At 49.6% G+C, this 20372-nt stretch overlaps 1 protein-coding gene across 4 annotated transcripts in view; it reads right to left on the bottom strand.

Annotated features, from left to right (window-relative positions):
• The window catches only part of NRG2 (neuregulin 2), a 160816-nt gene that overhangs the window by 39565 nt on the left and 100879 nt on the right, over positions 1-20372 (bottom strand). For 3 of the 4 annotated variants that reach the window (XM_027643135.1, XM_027643134.1, XM_027643136.1), the window contains exons 2-4: positions 19918-20089; positions 7676-7794; positions 4067-4132 (exon numbers count right to left, since the gene is read on the bottom strand). In XM_027643135.1, the coding sequence (XP_027498936.1) occupies positions 4067-4132; positions 7676-7794; positions 19918-20089 (357 nt within the window). The remainder of the gene's footprint in view (positions 1-4066; positions 4133-7675; positions 7795-19917; positions 20090-20372) is intronic. The other variant, XM_027643137.1, reaches the window with a different exon arrangement.

Genomic DNA, 20372 nt, shown 5'->3' with positions numbered 1-20372 from the left:
GCTGGCTGGACACCCTTCAACTCCAAACCAAGAGCACAATCTCACGTTTGCAGCACTGCTGGCTCTGGAGAGCACAGTGCCTTCAGACTGGAGGGGCCAGAGGCTGGCCAGCCAACTAACATGGTCACTCAGTAAAGGCCATGACAGACTGGACTTGAGACAAGGTTTTGGGGAGTTGGCTGACCCATATGTGGCACTTGTTACTGTGGTGTGTGTGCTGAAGCTTTGATTGGACTAGATGTGACTCACACAGCACATCACAGCAGAGACATCACTGAGCCATTGCAACCATGCAAGTCCAGCAGGCCTGTCTCACCTGGGAGAGACACAGTGAGGCAAACATTTCCAACACCCAGCCATCTAAGCATTGGGGAAGGTATTAAACTGGAGAGGGATAACCTGAATGAATCTAAATGAATCAGTCTACAAACTTAGTCCAATGACATTGCCAAGATGACAGCTATGAAATCTGTGGACCCAAACTCTGTGGAGAGTTAGACTTCAATAGAAAGAAAAACTGTTTCACCTATCCCTCCCCCAGTGATCTCTATAGGGAGTTTAGGGAGGGTTTGTGATCCTCAGCAGCTGAAATAAAGGCCCCAAAATTCAGCCCAGAGCTCCCAACTCTCATTTAGATAAATCACAATATCTCCCAATCCTCATGTTCCCAGCAAAACTCAGCACTGCCTCTTCTGCTCTTTCTCCTTCTTCCACCTCCTCCTGTGATCCCAAACCTCTCTTTGCTGCTGAGCACCCACAGCCAAGGGTAGAGTGAGGCCACTCACCCAGGTCAGCTGGACAGTGAACCTAGGGCGTGAGCAGAGTCCAGGTGAGCAGCTGCAATGATCCACATGTTGGTTTAGAGCATCTGCCAACCACCGGCAGATCCTCTGGTGTCCTGGTAATATTCAAACCATGCTTCCTCCACCCAGCCTGTCTTCTCTTCCTACCCTCAAGACTTCACCTCTTTGTTGAATTCAAGGGAATAAACTAGAGAACTCAACAGAAGAAAACAAGCAGAGGGGATTACCTGATCTTTTCAGAGATTTCAAAAGTTATCCTAAATTTTTAAAATGAAACTCTGATAGCATTTTACTATCTTTGTCCTGCATAAGCCTTACATCTCAGAATGCTCTACAGGTTGCTCTGAACCTTCTTCCATTTTTGCCTCCATCAGAATGCTTCTAAATGTGGGCACTGATTCTTATTCTGTTTACCAAACTTGTCTATCTCCACAGACTCCTGAACCTCGTTTAGCTGCTTCAAGCTGCACAGTGACAGGATCACGTTACCCTTTTGAGTCCCCTGGATGTTGAAATGAGCATAAAGGACCTTTCTCTCTGCATCAGGGCACATGATCAAGTTACCACATCCCTGCAAGTTCTCGCGTGTGAGCTGACACTGTGACCATCCAACTGCACAACCTTAGCCCGTGACACACACAAGACAACGTGTCCTCCTTAACGCTTTTCCACCATGGATGGGGCTGCTGCAACTACCTTTGCTTGCTGGGCTCCATGGGGAGACTTCTTGGTAAGAGTAGCAGATCCTGCTCCTTGAACCTCAGTGCTCAGGTGTCTCTAGGGCTGCTCTAGTCTGACAATGCTCCACCAAAAATACTCAGGGGAAGGTGTCAGAGTGTGTCACCGTGTCACTGTGTCACCATGATGTGCAGCATCATGGAAAGACTTTCCCAGACAGCAGGTTTCCTTTCTGAATCTGGCCCTCAGAGGGCAGCCTGGCCACGTGGATCAAAGTTGGACACTACACCCCTATGACCAGGCCAGGACTCATCACACTCCATGGCCCACCTTCTTACAGCTTCTAGTGGCTCTGCTTCATCTGAAGGGATCCACACACCACTGAAGGAAGCCGAGTGATGCCTCATGCCATGCTCATACCAGGTAGTGGGGGCTTCAGGAAACCCAGCTCTCTGTCTGGCAGGTCCCAGTACTCACCCTGAGTATAGGGTCACATCCACATGGGCTGGACAAGGAAGCAAGGCAGAGTGGATCCCAGACAGCTCTCAAATGCAGCACTGTCAGATCCCAGGTCTCCCAAGTGTGCTGTGTGTGGTCCCAAATCCAGACTGGTATCAGGGTTGTCACTACACCAGAAACACTATGAGATCCTTGGGTTTCTCCAAAGTGTCATGAGACCTGTGAGGCCCACGCCAAACAGTGTCCCTGCCAAAGGGAGTCAGAGCTCCTACTCCAGTGTCTAGGCAAGGGGAGCAGCAGCCAGGGAAGAGATCCCCTGCACTTCATCATGACAATGCAGATGTTTCCAAGGACCAGTGGTACCAATCTGCCTCCTTGCACTCTGCAGCCTCCTGTCATGGGAAGGAGCAGAGATGGAGAGCAGCCGGACAAAAAATACACTTCCAGGGAAAAAAGTTACCCAAGAATGGAGACAGAGCACCTTGGAGACCCAGGCTGCACTTTGAGAGCTGTCTGCCTTGTGCCAAGGATGCAGCAGTGCCCAGAGGTCTGTGGCCACTGGAGAACAGGAGGAGGAAGTCTGGCCTCACTCAGAATGTGTCAGGATTTTCTAGCAGATACACTTTGAGGTGGTAAGAAAAGCACTGACAGTGCTCCAAGGGGAAAATACATAATATCCCACTGCTTCCCCTATTATCTCCCCATAGGTTGTACACACGTGCAGTTCTATGATAGATCATCAGTCACCATAAAAATCAGAGAGACTCGGAGCTTTTTAGATGACAATTGAGAGAGATCACAAAAAAGGAACGTGAAGGAAAAAGTCAATTACAACCTTAACTCTGGAGACTTTGCCATCTCTTCCCATCATTAGGAAAAGCCAAACAGGCAGGGATGATGCACCCATAGAGGAAAGAAGTTTTCCAAAAGGAGAAATTTCTGTGTTTCCTTTCTGAGATTTGGCTTTTAAGAAAATAGCATTTATCTTATATGATGCAAAGAAGTAGCATGGATCTCTCCTGGTGAAAACAAAGGAAAAATCCTGGGGAAGGATCAGGGCATTAATGATGCTGTGTCTCAGCTTGGTGTCTCCAGTGCAGTGCAAGGCTAAGCACTACACAAGAGCACATTTTAAGTGCAGTTTTCTAATCAGAAAAGCTTTTAAAGGATACCTGGCCAGTGCCTGCTGTGGCTGCAATCAGATTTCCCTTAAAATCATAAAAGGCTGAGCTTTCCAAGTAGGGAACATCCCCATAAAATCTGTAAAGCTGAATTGCCAACAGTGAGGCACAGCCAGCTCAGGGCATCAGGAGCTGGGATGGAAATACAGCACAGATCTCAGAATACCCTCCTGGTCCTGACTTCCCAGGGGCTTTAGATGGGATCCTGGTGGGATCCCCACTGGGGAGAGACCCTCTGACACAGACATAACACCCTCCACCAGAAAGACCTGAGCCAACATCCAGGCACCGGGATCCCAGATCCACACCTTGTCCATGCTTTGATTTTTATTGCTGTGGGCCCATTTCCTACTGCATTTGGGACAACTAAATAGGAGGGAATGGTGAAAAGCATTTCAGCCACATTGAATCAAATTAAATGGGAGGGCAGGGCACAGATGGATTTTCTGCAATTTTCTTATGACTTATGTTTAGAAGACTCACATATCTTTTCTTGTGCTTCTTAGAACCTACTTTAGTTTTATCACCTATCCTCAAAAAAAAACCCCAAACCCAAACCCAAAACCAAAGTAATAAATAAATAATAATAAAAAAACCCCTGCTAAATCAAAGGCTGCAACAAGCACATCTTGCAAGTATCAATAATTCCATGCACTGAAAGAGCTGGGAATGCTTAAAATTCAGGTGCAATTTGAAGTAGCACGTTCTTCAATCTGCCATTGCAATAGTTATCAACCTCTCCCTCTCTGAGATAGACACCAGCAACATAAATCAGATTTTTTGAAAGATCTAGGGAAAGATCAGTGGCTTCGGGAAAAATCAGAGAGAAGGAGTGATTAGAGAAGGTTCCAGGAGGCAATAAAGCATTTATGCAAAATGTCTCATAATAACAAACAAATCAGGGGAAAGCAGCTGTATGGGGGGAGCGGGGGGAGAGGTACTTACACTCTTCTTCCATAACAACTATTTTAGTTTCTGAGGCTGGTAAGACTTGTGGTGCTTTCGTTGTTCCTGGGGAAATTAAGGTAAGAAAGTAGTGAACAAAATGTCTCTTTTGAGTAGGGCAGAGTGGGCTTAAATACTGTGGGGAGGAGGAGAGGGGCAGGTGTTGCTGGGGGTCACAGGCTGGGGAGCTGCCAAGGTGTTAGTGCTGGTTTAGGGCACGCCCAGGTGGGGATCAGGGTGACAGAGGCAGGACAAGGAGTGTACCTGAGGGGGCAATGGCACAGGACACGTTGTCCCCTCGCCGTGAAGGGCCTTGTGTGGTTGAGGTTCTCTGTCACGATAAAGAGGCAGAAATGGCTCAGTGTTCACCTGGCAGGGGACAAGTGAAAGTAGGAGGTTTTCTCAGCCCTGATGGTCGTGAGAGTGCAAAGATGGGATCACGGGACAGGGTAGTAGGAAAAGTGAGGAGTTTGAGAAAAGGTGGGATCCTCTGAAGAGCCTCCATCCCACAGGTAAGTGCAGCTCTGCAGCACAAACTAATACTGGAACAAGAGGATGAGGAACATGAAGCAGATGAAGGCCATGGGCAGGAGCCTGGGCTGGGGGTGCAGAACCCTATCAAAAACAGGGATGAGACCACCACGAACAGCTAAAAAGCACAGAGGATTTTTTGGTACAAGTTTGATTTTTCCTGCAGTGTTCGAGCAAAGGGGAGTGGGGGGAGGGCAGTTAAGGAGGTGCCTAAAAATTTTCTGTGGAAGAAAAGAGTCTGAAACAGTCACATCTCACCTGTGCCATCATGGTCATGTGATATAAACATTAGACTGTTCAATAAAGAGGACTGGGAAAGGGGACATTTTTCTAAGAAAGCATCTAATCAACCTCAAAGTCACAAAAATCTGCAAATAGCACTAAAGCACAGTATATTTTGTTTGAGTCCAGAAGTATTTCCTCAGAAATTAACAGTGTCCCAAAGCTTCTCAATGCAAAAGCATTTATTTCTGATCTAGGTGTTCTGTGGAAATACTGGAATTGCAGAGGAGAGGTGAGGTGAGGGCTTGGTTGATGGACAGTTTCTAAGTGCCAAGGAGTCACTGCACTGCAGCCACTGTCTCTCTAAAGATGTGGTGGGCTTGGTGATCTGCAATAGATCTGCATGGCTGAAAAGCTGCTTTCCTGAAACTGGTATCAACTGAAAAGTGGTACAGGAACAGAGCAAAGAGCACTTTGCAATGGCAACCCTGCCTGGCCAGGCTGAGAGACTTCCACCAGCAGAGGCTGAACCTCAGACCTTTCCTTCCATGGCCTGAGGGTTCCCTGTCTGAGCTCCTTCTCTGCCAGCCAGGACACCAGTGGGATCAGAAGATCCCATCTCTGGCCTCTGCATCCCTGGAAGGCAACAGCATGTGGGGCTGAGGACACCTCATGATACTCATCTCAAACCTTGACAGCTCAGGCCCCCTCTTGCAATGCCACCTCTCTACAGGGGCACCCAGAGATGTCCTCAGACCTTGTGTGTCTGTATCACAAGATGTGGTGTTAGTTCAGGACTTTTTCCAGTCCTGGATTCACCCTCCTGTATCACAGCAACATCACAGGACCTCCCAAACCACTGCTGTCAGGTCAGAGACTGTGCTTCCAGCAGCTGGTCCCAGAGCACCAGTCCCAGCCAGCCTGCCCGGGACAGGCTGATGCACCCGGGACAGAACAGCTCTAAAGGAGCAGGATATAAAGCAGCAGGAGACAGGGAGACAGCAATAGCTGAAGTGACCTTCTGGGGAGAAGGGGAAGGCTCGAGGGGAGGCCAGCTCTGATTAATTGCTATAAACTGCTAGAACTTCACAGTTCTAGCACAGAGAATGCTGTGCTGAGGCTCAGTCACAACAGGATCAGTGCTAAGGAGCCTGGGGAAGAAGGGACAGGATTCAGGTGCCCTGAGGAGTTTTCTACCAAAAGGTGTCACAAAAGAAGGGAACTTGCAGAAGTGAGGAAAGCTGTGGAGATCCCAAGAAAGCCCAGCACTAAGGGAAGAGAAAAACTCCAGCACAGCACATGCCTGTGCACAGATGAAGGCTGCTCAAACTCTGGATAGTTCCAGAGGAAAGAGGAAAAAAGAGTGCAGAGTGGGGTGGCAGGGCTGCAAAAGACTCCAGTGTCATCTTGGTTACCTTTGCAGGGAGCTACAAGTGGCCCTGCTGTCCTGGTAGGGGGTTGCAGACAGCAGCAAGGTGTTCATGCAGTTGAGCATCCAGTCAAGAGCAGATTGACAAGGCAGATGAGAAAATGGATCAGTCCAGGCAAGAAACCCACTGGATCTGCAGCTGAGCAACAAGCCAAGGGTAGATTGGCACAGCAGCTGAGACAATGGATTAATCCAGGCATGGAATCCACTGGATCTGCAGCAACTTGCAGCCTGCAGCTCCCACTAGGAAAAGGTAGAGGCCAGAACTTTGTGCGTCTTCTGCTGTTTTTCAGGTCTCAACACATTTCTGGGCAACTCAAGTGTGTCCCCATCCCTGCTGTGAGTGGTCCTTGCCACACAGTGTGTCTTCCTGTTGAGGGAATCCTCAGGGAATCCTGACAGTTGCTGCCTGTTAATGTGGTGATGGGACAGCCCGGGCACGAGGAGAGCACTGCCCCAGCTGCTTTCTTGGGACACATTCCCTATCACAATCAGAAATAAACCCAGCAGAGCAGCAGGGCTGACTTCACAGGCATGGGACATTCAGGCAGGGAGGGCTGAGTGTGGATGGCCTTCCCCCAGACCCTGCAGGCACTGGGATGGTACAGGCAGAAAAACCGAGGGGAGGCTTCATGATACTGCAGCTTCATAGAACAAAAGGTTCAGGATGGCAAACACCTCTGAGGCAGAGGTTAATGGAGAAAATACCACCAGAAAGCAGCAGAAGAAAGCTACCTTCCCTCACACTGGGCTAATGCTGGTGAGAGCACAAAAAACTGAGTCTCAGCAAAGGCTGCAGAGCCCAGAGCTCAGAGCAAAGGCTGCCACAGTGGCCGGTTGTGAATGGCAGGAGGAAGAGCTTAGGAAAGAGAGTCATCCCCTCCCTAGCTGTGCCCTCACAGCTTCTGGCAGCCACTGTAGGGACTTTCTGAGCCGGAGGGAGCATCCAAACCATGGTGTTAAGCAATATAATTATTATGACCAAGATAATAATAAAACCACCTAACCTCAGACTCCATCCGCTGAGCTCTAAGAGATGGAGCACACATTCTAGGATGAAAACCAGAAGCAACTTCACTCATCACAAAGCTATGGTCTAATTACTTGTCTTCTGGTGAGTTTTGCTTCTCAGAAATTCTTTAAAAAATGAAAACATCAAGCCCACCAGCTTCCTTTCCTCCTTACCCCTTTTAAAAAGAAAATACATAGACTGTAAGTTTATTTAAAATGTAAATTAACCACATTGCCAGTGACAGATAACAAAGATAAACATTTATGCTAAGCTGCATTTTTCTTATCTCCCAAAAGATTGTTTTACTCGATACCCTGAAAGCATGAAACAAAATACAAGACAGACCATGTGCAGAACCTCCCGCTCTCTGTGGAATGGCAGACAGCTCGAGACATTTGCTGGCTTCTTCACTTACCACTTTTCACATTCAGGCTGCCGTTTGCGGTGTCTTTCCCTAAAATGTTCTCGGCTTCGCAGCTGTACTCCCCAGCATCCTCCAGCTTCACCTTGTTGAACTGCAGTCTGGAAATCTTTCTGTTGAAAAGTACAGCAGACATTTCTTACTTGGTTGCTGACCATCCTCCATGAACTGACAACTATTCCTGGCCCTGGCATGCTGCCTGGAGGGTCACCCCTGCCTGACCTCACAAGCCTGGACAGGATTTGGACAAAGCCCCTTCCCAGGATTTCCCAAGTGAACATCTCCCTCTGAACCCAGCGCTCTCGGCGTGTTGCATGGTTTGGTCTGACACCTGCCCTCACTCACACAGAAAGACTTGTGAGGGGTTGAGCTCAAGAGTCCCAACAGCCCAGTCCAGCTTTCCACACTGGAGAGAAGCCACTTTCCTGATGGACAGCAGGATCTGTCTGCTAGATGGAGATGTGGAGAGGGCATGCATGTTCTGCACCTTCCTGAGCAGAGATGCCGAGCACTTCGGTGCTTCACCAGCCTCATCCAGCAGTGCCATGCACTCAACACAAACACCCACAAGGTCCAGGGGGGCTCATCCCTCTCCAGGCTGCAAACCCAACCCCCAGGATTCTCCCTGGTAGCTTCATCTAGGCCCACAAATAGGGCAAGTGCTTTGTCTGTCCCAAATACACCCACTCCAGTGGACTACAGTCATGTGGGGCTGAGCTGCACACACTCATCTTACCAGCCAGAAGTGCCTCGAAAGAGCAGGAGAGGGTGTGTGTGAGGATTTTAGGTGTCACTTAAGAGCCTGTGCTGCTGCTACTCCGTGGCAGAGGGAGCGGCTCTGCGGCAGAGCTCTGCGGCGCTGCGGGAAGGCCTTTCCCACTGGCTATGACTCATTCCTGGGATGTCTCTGACTAACAGGCAAAACCTTTTGTTGCCTAGTTTAGCAGAGATCTATAGGAGCCTTCAACACACACTGAATGCCACTTATGAGACCGCAGTGGGACTCCCACGAGTCCCTCTGTTTTACTACATTTCCTTCCATTTTAGCCATCTTATCAAAACCCACCCTGCTTGCTCTTCTCATGACAACATCTCTCTCTGCCTTCTACCCCAAGCTTTTACCTCAGGTCTGTGTCATACAGTCGCTGCATTTAGAGGCTCGGAAGCACTGCCAGCTTTAGAAAGAGGTCCCAGTGGCCTATGTTGCTGAAGGCAAATAATATTCCATTTTATGTGGAAAATAATCATTAGCCTTGGACATACTTGCAATGCTACACGTGTCATCCGAGAAGGACTTTTCTTTGGGCTGTGCAAATCATCATAGTCCATAGGAAGCCCTTCACAGAAGCACACTGGCATTTTTTAACACCCTAACAAGCTGTTCTCCTGGGAGGCACGGCGCAAGGACACAGCAGGAACATCTCACTAGTTATATTAGTAAATTAAAAGCACTTGGAGACAACTTGGTAGAGCTCCCAGGGCTCAGGCACTGCCCTGTTTTACAGGATGCGGTCAAGTGCTCAACTGCAAGAACTGGGGCCACATGTGGAGCAGTTTCTGAATGAATGTTGACAGCATGCAAAGACCTCTCGAATCCCTCTGACTGCAGGTCTCCCCAATCCACTCGTGCCGTTACTTGGGCCACCACATTCCAACGCGGGTGCCTAAAGAAGCCAGGTGACTCAGAGTGCTGCAAAGCTGCCTGGACTCCCAGCACCATTCCCTTCTCTGAATGCTCTCTCAGAGCAACCTGCGACAGCCCTGGGCACTGTGGCCCTCCCTGCTGTGCTGCTTTAGGAGTCAGCAGCACCCAAGGGACAGCAAAGCACTTAAGGGTGTCCAGTGCCTTAAGGGTGTCCAGTGCCTGTTGCTGCAGTTGGTTCCTGCACCTTCCCGGGGCGCACGATGGCTGTGGGCTCTGTTGAGCTGTTCAGGGCCAGGTTCCCAACTCCCTCCATGGAAGGAGGTGTGGAAATGCTCATCAATGGCTCCTGGTACTACAACATGCAACCCCAAGACTGCCCCCAGCCCAGCCATTACTTTCTTCCATCTGTCTCAACCCTCTTTTGCCAGAACACACCATTTGTTTTACAGCCCCCCCTAGGACAGGCTGCAGCTATTGCTGCTACACATGGAAGAGATGCAGGCAGCACGTGCTGAAAGCAACTTGGAAGAGCAAGGCTCTAACTCAGAGCCCATAGAAAATACCCCCCTGGCACACCAGCACACTGAGGCTCTACCAGTGCTGAAAGCATAGATAGCCACACTGCCTTCAGCTGCTGGAGGACAGATGTTCTACTCATAATTGGCTGCATCACAATCTCAATCCACAGCACGTTTCACCAGGTGTAGCAACTGGGAAAGTCCACTGCAGCAATAGAATAACACCTAGGAATGTGATCTCTTAGAGATAAAGGGGTTTTAGTCCCAAAGATACGAATTAGGGTGTTATTGGTGACACAAAAGGGTAATGAAAGGGGACACACTTGACAGATTCATCACCAAGAATAGGATGAGAGACATTTGGTCTTTTACCTGGAGAAGAATGTGAGCAGAATAAAGAGCGATGTTGGCATTTAGAGCATAGCAGCATCAAGGTGAAACCAAAGGGGATTATTTTGTTTTAATGCACAAGACTTGTACAGTCAAAAGAGCTTATTTTTACTTGCCAACACAGTTTGTTGAAATTCTCCTGGATTGTAAGATCCCCCTGAAAAATCAAGAGCTTTTTCTTGCTGTTCATAACCCAGGCCAGTGGCGTGGCCACTCTTGGTCTTCACACTGTGCTGTACAAATGTCAGGTAACAGACTTGGGGGAAAAGATGAAGGGTAGGGATATGGATCAGCTTTAATGTGGAGCCTAGCCACTGTAAAGAGAATTTCCCTCTTCTGGGAAGCACTGAAACAGCCAGAGGGACACCTTGCTTCACAGCATTAACCAAGGACCTTTTAATTAACATGGATAAGGCCTGAAGAAGAATTGAGCTGAAGGATGTCAAAGAGACTCGTCCTTCCTTGATCTGTGTGTGCCAAAGGTGACCAGTCTGTCTCTGTTCTATTTTACCATCTCCAAGTGCTACTGAAGCATCTCAAAACTGCTTTGGAAATCAGTTTTTCAAGGTCATGTTCTTCCTCCTGCTGCCCCCAAGGGCAGGTACTTTGTCCTCGTGCGGGTTGAGGGATGATTTTACAGAAACACCAAGTAGCAATGTCTGAGGAATTCTGCTGTGCCCTGGAGTTTTGGATGAAGCCTCGTGGGCAGCGTGTCTCCTGGGGACAGCAGTCCCTGGGAGAGCCCTACATGTGCATTCACAAGGGTGCCTGGCTGCCAGAGGATGCCATTCTTCTGGAGGAAGTCACTGCCCTGGGCTGTTTGCTCAGTGAAAGGGCCAGGGTCACTGACAGATCCCATCATTTCACTGCAGTGCAACTCTGTTGACATCTCTTTACTCCGGGGGAAAATCTGCCTCATTGTCTTTCCTGACCCTCAGCACACATGACTTAGCCACTCACTAATTATCTCCTGTAGTGCCAGTGGAGGGATAAGCCATGGGGAATATGCTGTCTGCAAGCACTGAGGGATAGGATTCACAAGGAGACCTTCAGCCTGGCCAAAAGAAGATCCCCCAAAATACCTTTCTGGCCAAGAGAAAAGAGTCCCCCAGAGGGCAGTTTGGAGGGATGAGTAAATCACCCTCTGCAGTGCCAGTCTCCAGACTACAATGGGAAACAGGGAGACCAGCCCTTGGCCAGGACCTACACAAAGATCCTGGCAAATTCTGGCTGAGGAGGGTGGCTTCACTGGCTGTAATTGAGACATCTCAGAGTTAGACATCTAAATGTGAGCTTGGACCCTGAGGCCTCCAGTGCAATCAGAGGAGAAGAAACAGGCCTTGCATCTCAGCCAAGGAGGAACTTCTCATGACAGCAGTCGTGTTCCCACCAGCACTTTGGTCAAGCTTGAATCATTTTTCTCCTCTTACCTACTGCCAAGTGGAAATGGGACCATTTTCCCAGGTCATCTCCTTGCAAAGCCATTCATGTCAGAGCGTGGGAGCACGAGACCAGCTGCCATGAGCTGCCTCTCAGACACCTACACTGAGGACTCCATGTTCCCTGTGAGAGTTCAGCCACTTCTGCATCGTTCTGGACAAGAATAGCTCCAGGATTACTACTGCTGTAGTGTTTTATTAGTCTTCTAAAAATAGGGTAACTACCACATGAGTAATGAAGAAGTCAAGGAATCAGCTGATGAAGAGAATTTGGATACTACACCATATGGGGCCCCAAAATTGTCAGTGAAGAGCACTGCACATAGTAAACACACCTGAAACCCTAGGAAAAGGAAATTCCCAAACATGACCCTTGCAAAGGACACACTGGCTGCACTGCTGTGGTTACCCATTAACTCCATTCCCCCCTGTTTGCTCGGAGAGCCAGTGGCAGGAGGCACACTGGAATTGCCTAGAGCAGGAAGGCCAGCAGTGGCTGTAACATGCACTGATTACATCCTGCCAGAGATTTAATTGGTGCCTACGTGCTGTCCTGGCACTCTGCACCTCGCTGCTTTTGCCCTGGGAGAGCAGGTTAACGATTGGCAAGATTCAGAATATCCAGGTTACAACCCACAAATGCTGTCCAGCAACCATCAAACACTGGGCAGCCCCACCAGCTGGAGCAGGGGCTCTCAGGGAATACATTTATTTTCCCCAGCACTCAGTGGGATAAAATAAGGCAGAAGGGATCACTGCAATGCATGGACAACACGGGGATGGCCATGGCAAAGCCCCTCTGTCCAGCAGGGCAGGAGCAGCCAGGAGCATCCTCTCCCTTGAATAACCATCCATGTGGAAGCCACCCCGACCTCTTCCTTGCCTTTCAGCTGTTCTCAGCAGAGTACAGCAGAGCTGGGCAAGATGGCTGTGCTTGCAGTGCTTGAGAAAAACTAATGTCCTAGGTTGGCTACTGTGTGCTCCAGAGCATGATCTGGCCAGCTCAGTGTTAGCCACAGAAAGATGGGAAAAAGGACAAAAATGCCCTCAAGCAAAGCAATCAAATAAAAGGGGTAAGGGCAGGAAGGTTTGGACTTTTCAACTCGGCTATCATCCCTTCTGCAGTGGGCAAAGGCCTCCTTCCTCCTCCCCTCACACCATCGCCTGCCCCGCTCCATGTTTGACCTGCTGGGACAGTGGGGAACAGTGCATGTCCTTGTGGTGCCCAGGACGGGACCAACCATCCCCTGACCCCCTCTGTCTGCTCTCTCCTACCCCTGTCCCCCGACATTAAAGTGCTGTTCTAACCTGAAAAGCAGATTTGCCCCTTCTCTGCTCAGCAGTGCTGTGGTCTCTCTGTGCCCAGGCTTGGGACAGGCTGATTTTAAGAGGAAGACTCGACCAGTCCTCACTCTGCAGAGCTGACACTGACACTGGTCTCAGAGCTGGAGTCACTTCTGGGTTGGGCAGTGTCAACACAAGGGGAAAAGATCAATAAGTACACTCCAAAGAGCAGGGTCACTTGTGCAACCCCCCTCCAGCCTCAAATGCAGCCTCGAGTGTTCCGGCAGCAGGAAGAGGTGTAGGGCAGCAGAGGCAGTGACACACAACCACACCAGTGCCTGGAGTGGACTTGGTGGCTGTTCTGTGGAGAGGCAAACCCTTGTGTGCTGCTGCTCTCTGTGCCAGGCCAGGCTGTGGCACCTGCCAGGGAATGACATCAATAAAATGTATAAAAGTGGAGGTTTGGGTTCAGGCTGAGGCAGAGACATGATGTCAGTGCAGGGTCACATATTACTTTCTCCTGGAATTCAAGGTAATTGATCCATCCCACAAATGTTTCCTCCAAGCCCAACACCAGGATTTCAATTCCTTAGAGAAAATGTAGATCCTGGAGCAGTACTCTGAGGCCACCTCAGAGCAGGTTCTTTCCCTGCTTTCTGTGATCTCACACAGGAAGGCTCTAACAGCTTCCCAAGAGCCAGGGACTTCCCAGCATCAAATGTGGAACAAATGCCTCGCTATCCCAAAGAGCGGGATAGAGTCTCAATACAGAGACAAGACCCCCACAGGGTGCCCAGGTCTCACTATCTCAGGAACCAACCCACGAGCTGGTTCTGTGGTGGGGAGGGAAGAGAGGGTCAGTGCTGCTGAGGAGAAGGCACAGAGCTCCGGCTTTGGAAACATATCACAGACAGAGGCTGATATGCTGGGCAGATCAGAGGCAGCACCAAAACTTCAGAGATTGCCAAAACAGGGGGAGAAAGGCCTGAGAGGACCTTTAAAGCAAAGTATATTAATTATAAAGAATCAAGTGAGGAGGAGAGGGAGGTGCCCTACTAAAAGCAGCTGCCATGGGGATAGCCCTGGGCAGAGCCCAGGAATGGAGACGAGCAGGCTGCAAACAGACAAGGAAAGAGTATTTTGTGAAACACAGATCATGGGAAAGGGGTGGCACCTTCACATGGTCAGGAAACTACCCCTCCAAAACCTCTGTGAACCATCACTGTGGTGGTACACGGGGTGTGCAAGAGATTTAGTTACAGTTTTGAGTCTCCTTTCCGAGTTTGGAGCCTATTGGATGCATGTCATTCTTTTCTCCCCAAGTCATTTTTCTGCAGCTGGCAAGTGTGACAGATCCTCACCAGTGTGATCCATGAAGTGCAAGGGGAACCTGGATAATTCATGGCTGCAGGTACATGATGTGCTGCCCCAGATGAACTGCCAGCAGTTTCAGCCCTCACTCCTAAGGCAAAGCATTTTAACTTAAAGGGGATGAATGGAGTTTCAGCTCCTGTCTCAATGAGGCCCTCAGCCTAATCTGTGACATTTTGCAACCGCAGTGGGCGAAGGTCCACAGGGAGAGGTTGTTTTGGTTTTTTTAAAGCAACCAACATCACTGTGAAAACCACACAAAATTTCAGGCAAATAGAGCTCCTTCCACCTCTGTGTTTGCACACACCATCAGCTGAAGCAGCCCAGCCTCTGACCATAACTTGTTAGCAACTGTAACTCAGTCAAACCATTCCCTGACTCTCTCAGCAGCCCCAACTTGCAGAATTTGTGGGTTGTTCAAGCTCAAGACCCAACTGCTTCTCCTTTCAGTTCTCAAATTCCCTGGTTCCGTCCCAGGTGCATTGGCCAAGATGATGTCCATCATCTCCTCTAAAACAACAAACAGACAAACAAAGGAGATTCTCTCCTTCACACCCCCCTCCAATAAAGTGCCTTCAGCAGCTAAAACCAAATCCCAAATATTGGAGACTCATAATGACATCGTGAGAGTTAGCAAGGCAGCAGCTCCCCTGGTGATCGTAACAACACCGGTGCTTGAGAAGAGTCTTTGCTTCAAGGCATCTGGAATTGCTCTTGCAAGATCCATTGTCAAATGAGCCTTTTCCTTTGTTTAAAAATGTCAGCCCGAAGACCCCTGCCAGAGTGGTGGTATAGCCTGCTTGGGTTCACTCTGGCTCCCACAAGGCTTCAACAGTCCTCTTTGCCCCTCCTTGTCTCCAGGCTTAATTAGGAAATCATTTATCTTTATTGGCACTCTCTTTCCCCTGCTGCTTTGGCATTATTATTTTTTTTTGCCTTCATTCCAGTGTAGTGAGCTGTACAGGGAAGACCACAGCCCCATTCATTGTGGGTGGGGAATAATCTACAACCGGGAGCCCTTCAAGGAAGACCCCAGCAATGAATCTGCTCCAACTGGTATCGCCTGAGGGACTACTGTACAGAAACAGGAGAGGAGGGTATCCCTCGGCTCCACTTACAGGCTAACAATAGGGATTCCTGGTGATACTGAAAGTAGGACACTACTCCCAAGGGATGTCATATGGTCAGCCTGTCCCAAACTGAACTGCCAACCCTCTCCAACCTAATGATACGCCTGCTTCATCTCCCTTGGTGAAAGAGCACACAAAGAGAAGGGGCTGTAAGGACAGCCACAGCTCGGGGACTATCAGGCTCCTGGACTCCAGCTGAGAATCTACATGTCCCAGGCTGAGCCATCAGCATGACTTCAGGTGGGGAAGGTTCTCCACACCTCCACAAACAGAAACTCCCTCAGCTTTCTCCACAGCTGGCATTTGACCGTTTGCCAGGATAGTCAGGGAGTCAAAACCCGACCGAACTTCATGGGAGCCAGAGGCATCAGTCAGATCACAGCCACACTCAGCTGAAAATGGCATCACTTTGGCAGCTCAGAGAGAGAGCCACTCACTAGGTTGTGCTTCCACTGCCACAGGCAATTCTTTCTGGGTAATTGCTCTAGGTTCCCCATCAACCGTGTTTTATTCAAATTGAGATGGAGATAAAATTCCGGCCAATAATTTCTTCCACCTTAAAGAGAAGTTTCCCCTTCGTGCAAGCCAGGCTTGCCCCAGCCTGTCACACTAATTACAGATGGAACATGTAGTTCAGAAAGGAGGAATCAGAATTGTTCCCCTCCCTCCAGCAAATATCCATTGAAAAAAAAACCCTGACTCCTTTGCCTGATGGCACCAGAAGCTTTGCTGGTAAGTTTAAAAACAGGAGGGAAGATGATTGATGGAAAAGGTGAAGAGCTGACATGCAGTCAAATGCTCCTCTTCTCCTTACAACACATACATCCCTAATTTTTGAAGAGATCTCCTATTCTAGGGATCAGATGAAAACCTGATCATAAAATAAAAGGGCTTCAATTACGCCTTCCAGAGACCTCCAGGCTCTTTAAAGACACGGGGGGAGGAAAGCCAGGAATGAGTCACAGAGGGCAACCATGCTCTTCATATCTCCCATCCCATGCCTCTGCATGCTAAGGGTCACAGAGTTGCAGACAGATTCCAATGCAGAGCTGTGCTCAGCTCTGCCAGGGACTCACAGGGCCAAGGGAAACATCATGGACAACACCATGGACAACACCTCCACATCCTGGAGGGCTCCTTTTCCCTGGCTCCAGCAGAAAACTCTATCAGGTCTTTGGATTACACTTTTAAAGAATTGTTCCTGTGCACCTGGCCAGGTCCTGCATAGTCTGAGAAGCTTTTTGCCTTGTGTCCCTTCTCTGTGAAGGTCCCTCCCCAGTGTTCCATTTCTGGCCCTCTGAGACCCCCACTCTACTCTGAACTGAAAGGAAGCACAGAGGATTATCTGGAGACCAGTGTTATCTCTTAAGTGGAGCCAGATGTATAAACCCCATCATTCTTGAATTAATCATCAGAGAGTAAGATTTCCTTTCAGAGCTTTACAGTTTAGGATGCATATCCTTCCCTGGAGTCCTCTCCTAACATGCCGGAAGTAATGATTTACACCCATATCCCATGTCCCTCTATTAAACTCGGCCCCACCAGCTACATAATGAAGACATCAAAGTCACAAGGGCTCCTGGACCCTCAGCCTGCACTGAGCAATTTTTAATGTTTGTTCCATGCAGACAAGACTGGAATGAGTCAGGTCCAATGCCAGCGGACACTCTGCCTCGAGATGTTTTCAGTACTGAGACCCAGCAAACCCAGTGGAGGGGAGAAAGGTGAGAATGCCAGCCCAAATGGGCACAGACCTGCTTGGAGAAGTGTTCCTGACCTGCTGACTGCTTGACAAGGGCCAAATGCTTAACAGGGGGCTGTCATCTCAGAACTGTCCCACAGAATCACAGAATCATTAAAGTTGGAAAAGACCCCTGAGATCATCGAGTCCAATCATAAACCCAGCACTGCCAAGGCCTCCACTAACCCATGTCCCCAAGTGCCACATCTACACATCTTTTGGACATTTCCAGGGATGGTGATTCCACAACTTCCCTGGGCAGCCTATTCCAATTCCTGGTCACCATTTCAGTGAAGAAATTTTCCTTAATATCCAGCCTAGCCCTCCCCTCCCTTGGCACAACTTGAGGCCACTTCCTCTTGTCCCTGCCCAACAGCTGCTTGAGCCCAGTTTCCATAGCCTGGGCCCAGCACAAGACAGGTGAACTCTCCACTGAGTACCACATTTTAATGGCAGCAGGGAGCAGAAGCTGGAATGGGAAGTGATTCTAGGGATGCTTTGGGCTCACACCTTTGCTGCTGATGGAGTCTCAGGCACTGCAGGAGGCTTCCCTTAAAATGTTTATCCTTGGCTTGTTTTGCCAGCAGGAAGCCCTTCCAGCACACACACACATCTTTGGCCTGTCACAGGAAGGCTGAGAGCCAACGTGTTGCCATGGAAACTGGTAAATGCAAAATTATGACTTGACAGCAGTGTCCTGAGGAAAGAGGATTAACCTTCTTCCATATGTTTCTGTCCCTGGCCCAGGGAGTGCGTGTCCCCCCAGCACCACTGTGGGTGGGATGCCCTCCTGTCCCTGCTTCGTGCCAGACACAGGGTGCCAGGAGGCAAGGAAGGACTGCGATATATGGGAACACAGCAGGGAGCTGCTGTGGGAGGATCCCACCCAAGGGAGTTTTGCTGGGTGTTTGGTGAGGGGCTGGTTGCTCTCTAGCTCTGAGGGAAATAGCTCCCCAAGACCCCTGCCTGCCTGCAGGGGTGCAGTATCCATGGGATGAACGGGTTTCCCACGCCAGGCTACAGAGGGTGGTGCAGACATTTCTCCAGGGCATCCCAGCTCCAGAATCCATCAGTAAACAAGCAAGGCCATGAGGCTGACAAGGGCCACAAAAACACTGAAGGCAGCAGAGGAGAGAGGCAGGCACAGCTCTGCTGCCTGCAAGCCCAGACATCCCTTCCTGAGCAGACAGCATCCAGTCATCCTGGATCTGCTGGTGCTTCTGATCACCTCTGCCTCATCCCAAAACAAATCCTGGAGTTACTATGAAGGAGCTCAACCATCTTGGGTGTGACTCTGAAATCAAACCCAACAGGACTGAAATTAAATTAGAATAACTGATGAGGTCCCATTTGAGCACTGACTGATTTTTCTAACTGATTTTTTAGTGGCTTTTAATTTTAAAAATTGCTACTTTATCAAGTCCATAATGAGCTACTCTTTGCACACTCAGATATAACACATGTTAGCAAAGAATTAGTTTCAGGTTTTCCAAGGGGTCAGGCAGTTGCAAGCTGACTGCTGCTGCCTAGGTCAGGATATATGAATGTAACCACAGTGATGATCATGGGATAAATTTAAGATACATCATGTGTAAATATTTGCCCTTGAAAAATATCAACATGGATCCATTTATATCAATTCCCAGTGAGAACCCCTCAGCTTAGTCACTGGGGTCTCTTTCTCCAGGTGCTTGAATGAGGTGGTCCTGAGAGTGACACTCAATGAGAGCAGTCACCCAAGAGCTTTGTTGCATGGGGAGTTTGCATCAGCCTTGATGGAGCTTTTCCTGGATGCAGCAATCCAGGGATTTGCATGCAACAAGGTCTCCACTGCTGACTGTGGTCCCTGGTCAGACAGTATCATGATATACTCTTGCATCTCAGCCCTGGTTAGTCCAGAGAAGAGAAGACTGAGAGGGGATCTCATCAATCCATACAAGTATCTCCAGGGGGTGTCAAGAGGATGGTACCAGACTCTTTTTTATGGTGCCCAGCAACAGGACAAGGAGGAATGGCCATTAGTTAAAACACAAGAAGTTCCATCTCAACATGAGGAAGAACTTCTTCACGCTGAGGGTGGCAGAGCATTGGAACAGCTGCCCAGGGAGGTCATGGAGTCTCCCTCTCTGGATACATTCCAAACCCACCTAGACACATTCCTGTGTAACCTGCTTTAGGTGACCCTGCCTTGGCAGGAGGTTTGGACTGGGTTAGGGTTAGGGTTCCTTCCAACCCTGACAATTCTGTGATCCTTGCAGTTGCCTTAGATGTTCCTGTGTCCACCTAAATTCAGAAGAGAACAAACCAATTCCTCCCACAGGCCTGTGGGTGGGTGGTGAAGCGACAGCTGAGTTTGGATAACTTCTGCATCCAACCCCCTAATCCCAGGGCAGGAGTACCTCCAGGTAAGCTGAGCTGCCTACAACCAGCCTACAACTGGCAGGGAAAGCCTTGTCTCCCCAGGTCACTGGGCACCTGCCTCAGGTATCCAGTGACACTCTTACCCTGCTCCTCTCTCCACTACTCTCTGGGGACACTGGGAATCTTGCTCACCCTCCCAGGCATGGCAAATGTGCCGAGCACGGGCCTGTGGTTCTGAGGAAGCCCCTCAGTGCTGCTCAGCAGTGACCTGGGGAGAGCAGCAGCACCTCCAGCCAGACAGTCCCTGGACCCAGACACACAGTGAGCAGAGGCAGAGCAGCCCCATGTCATACTTACTTCCCATTCCCATACTTGATCCGGATGTCTTTGCTCTTCTTCAGCTCTTTGCCATCTTTAAACCATTTGTAGGATGGCTGAGGGTTGCCGGCAGTCGCCTCACATTTCAGGGAAATCTTCTCACCCACGTGAACGTTCGGGCTTTTCAGTTTCTTCAGTTTGGGGGGAACAGCTGCAAGAAGAGAAACGAGACACTGTAAGACCTGCCTCTCCCAGAGACTGCACACACACAGTGGGAGCCCCCTCCCCTGGGTAAAGCACCTTCTGCCCCCACTGCTGCGTGATGAGGGAGAGGGGCTGCCCACGGGGAACCAGCACAGTGAGGGAAGGAGCAGGGAGGCAGAAATGTCCATGTGGGGAACTGAGGGAGCCTCTGGCTCTGTGGGTTCCACATGACCAGCCCTGATGGCTCCACAGCTGCCCCTACCCACACAGGCAGGACCCCCGTGTCTCCT

The sequence above is a fragment of the Corapipo altera genome, unplaced genomic scaffold, assembly GCF_003945725.1.
Source record: "Corapipo altera isolate COAL_440 unplaced genomic scaffold, ASM394572v1 75, whole genome shotgun sequence".
NCBI classification, from domain to species: Eukaryota; Metazoa; Chordata; class Aves; order Passeriformes; family Pipridae; genus Corapipo; species Corapipo altera.
This window is presented reverse-complemented; position numbering and strand designations above follow the sequence as displayed.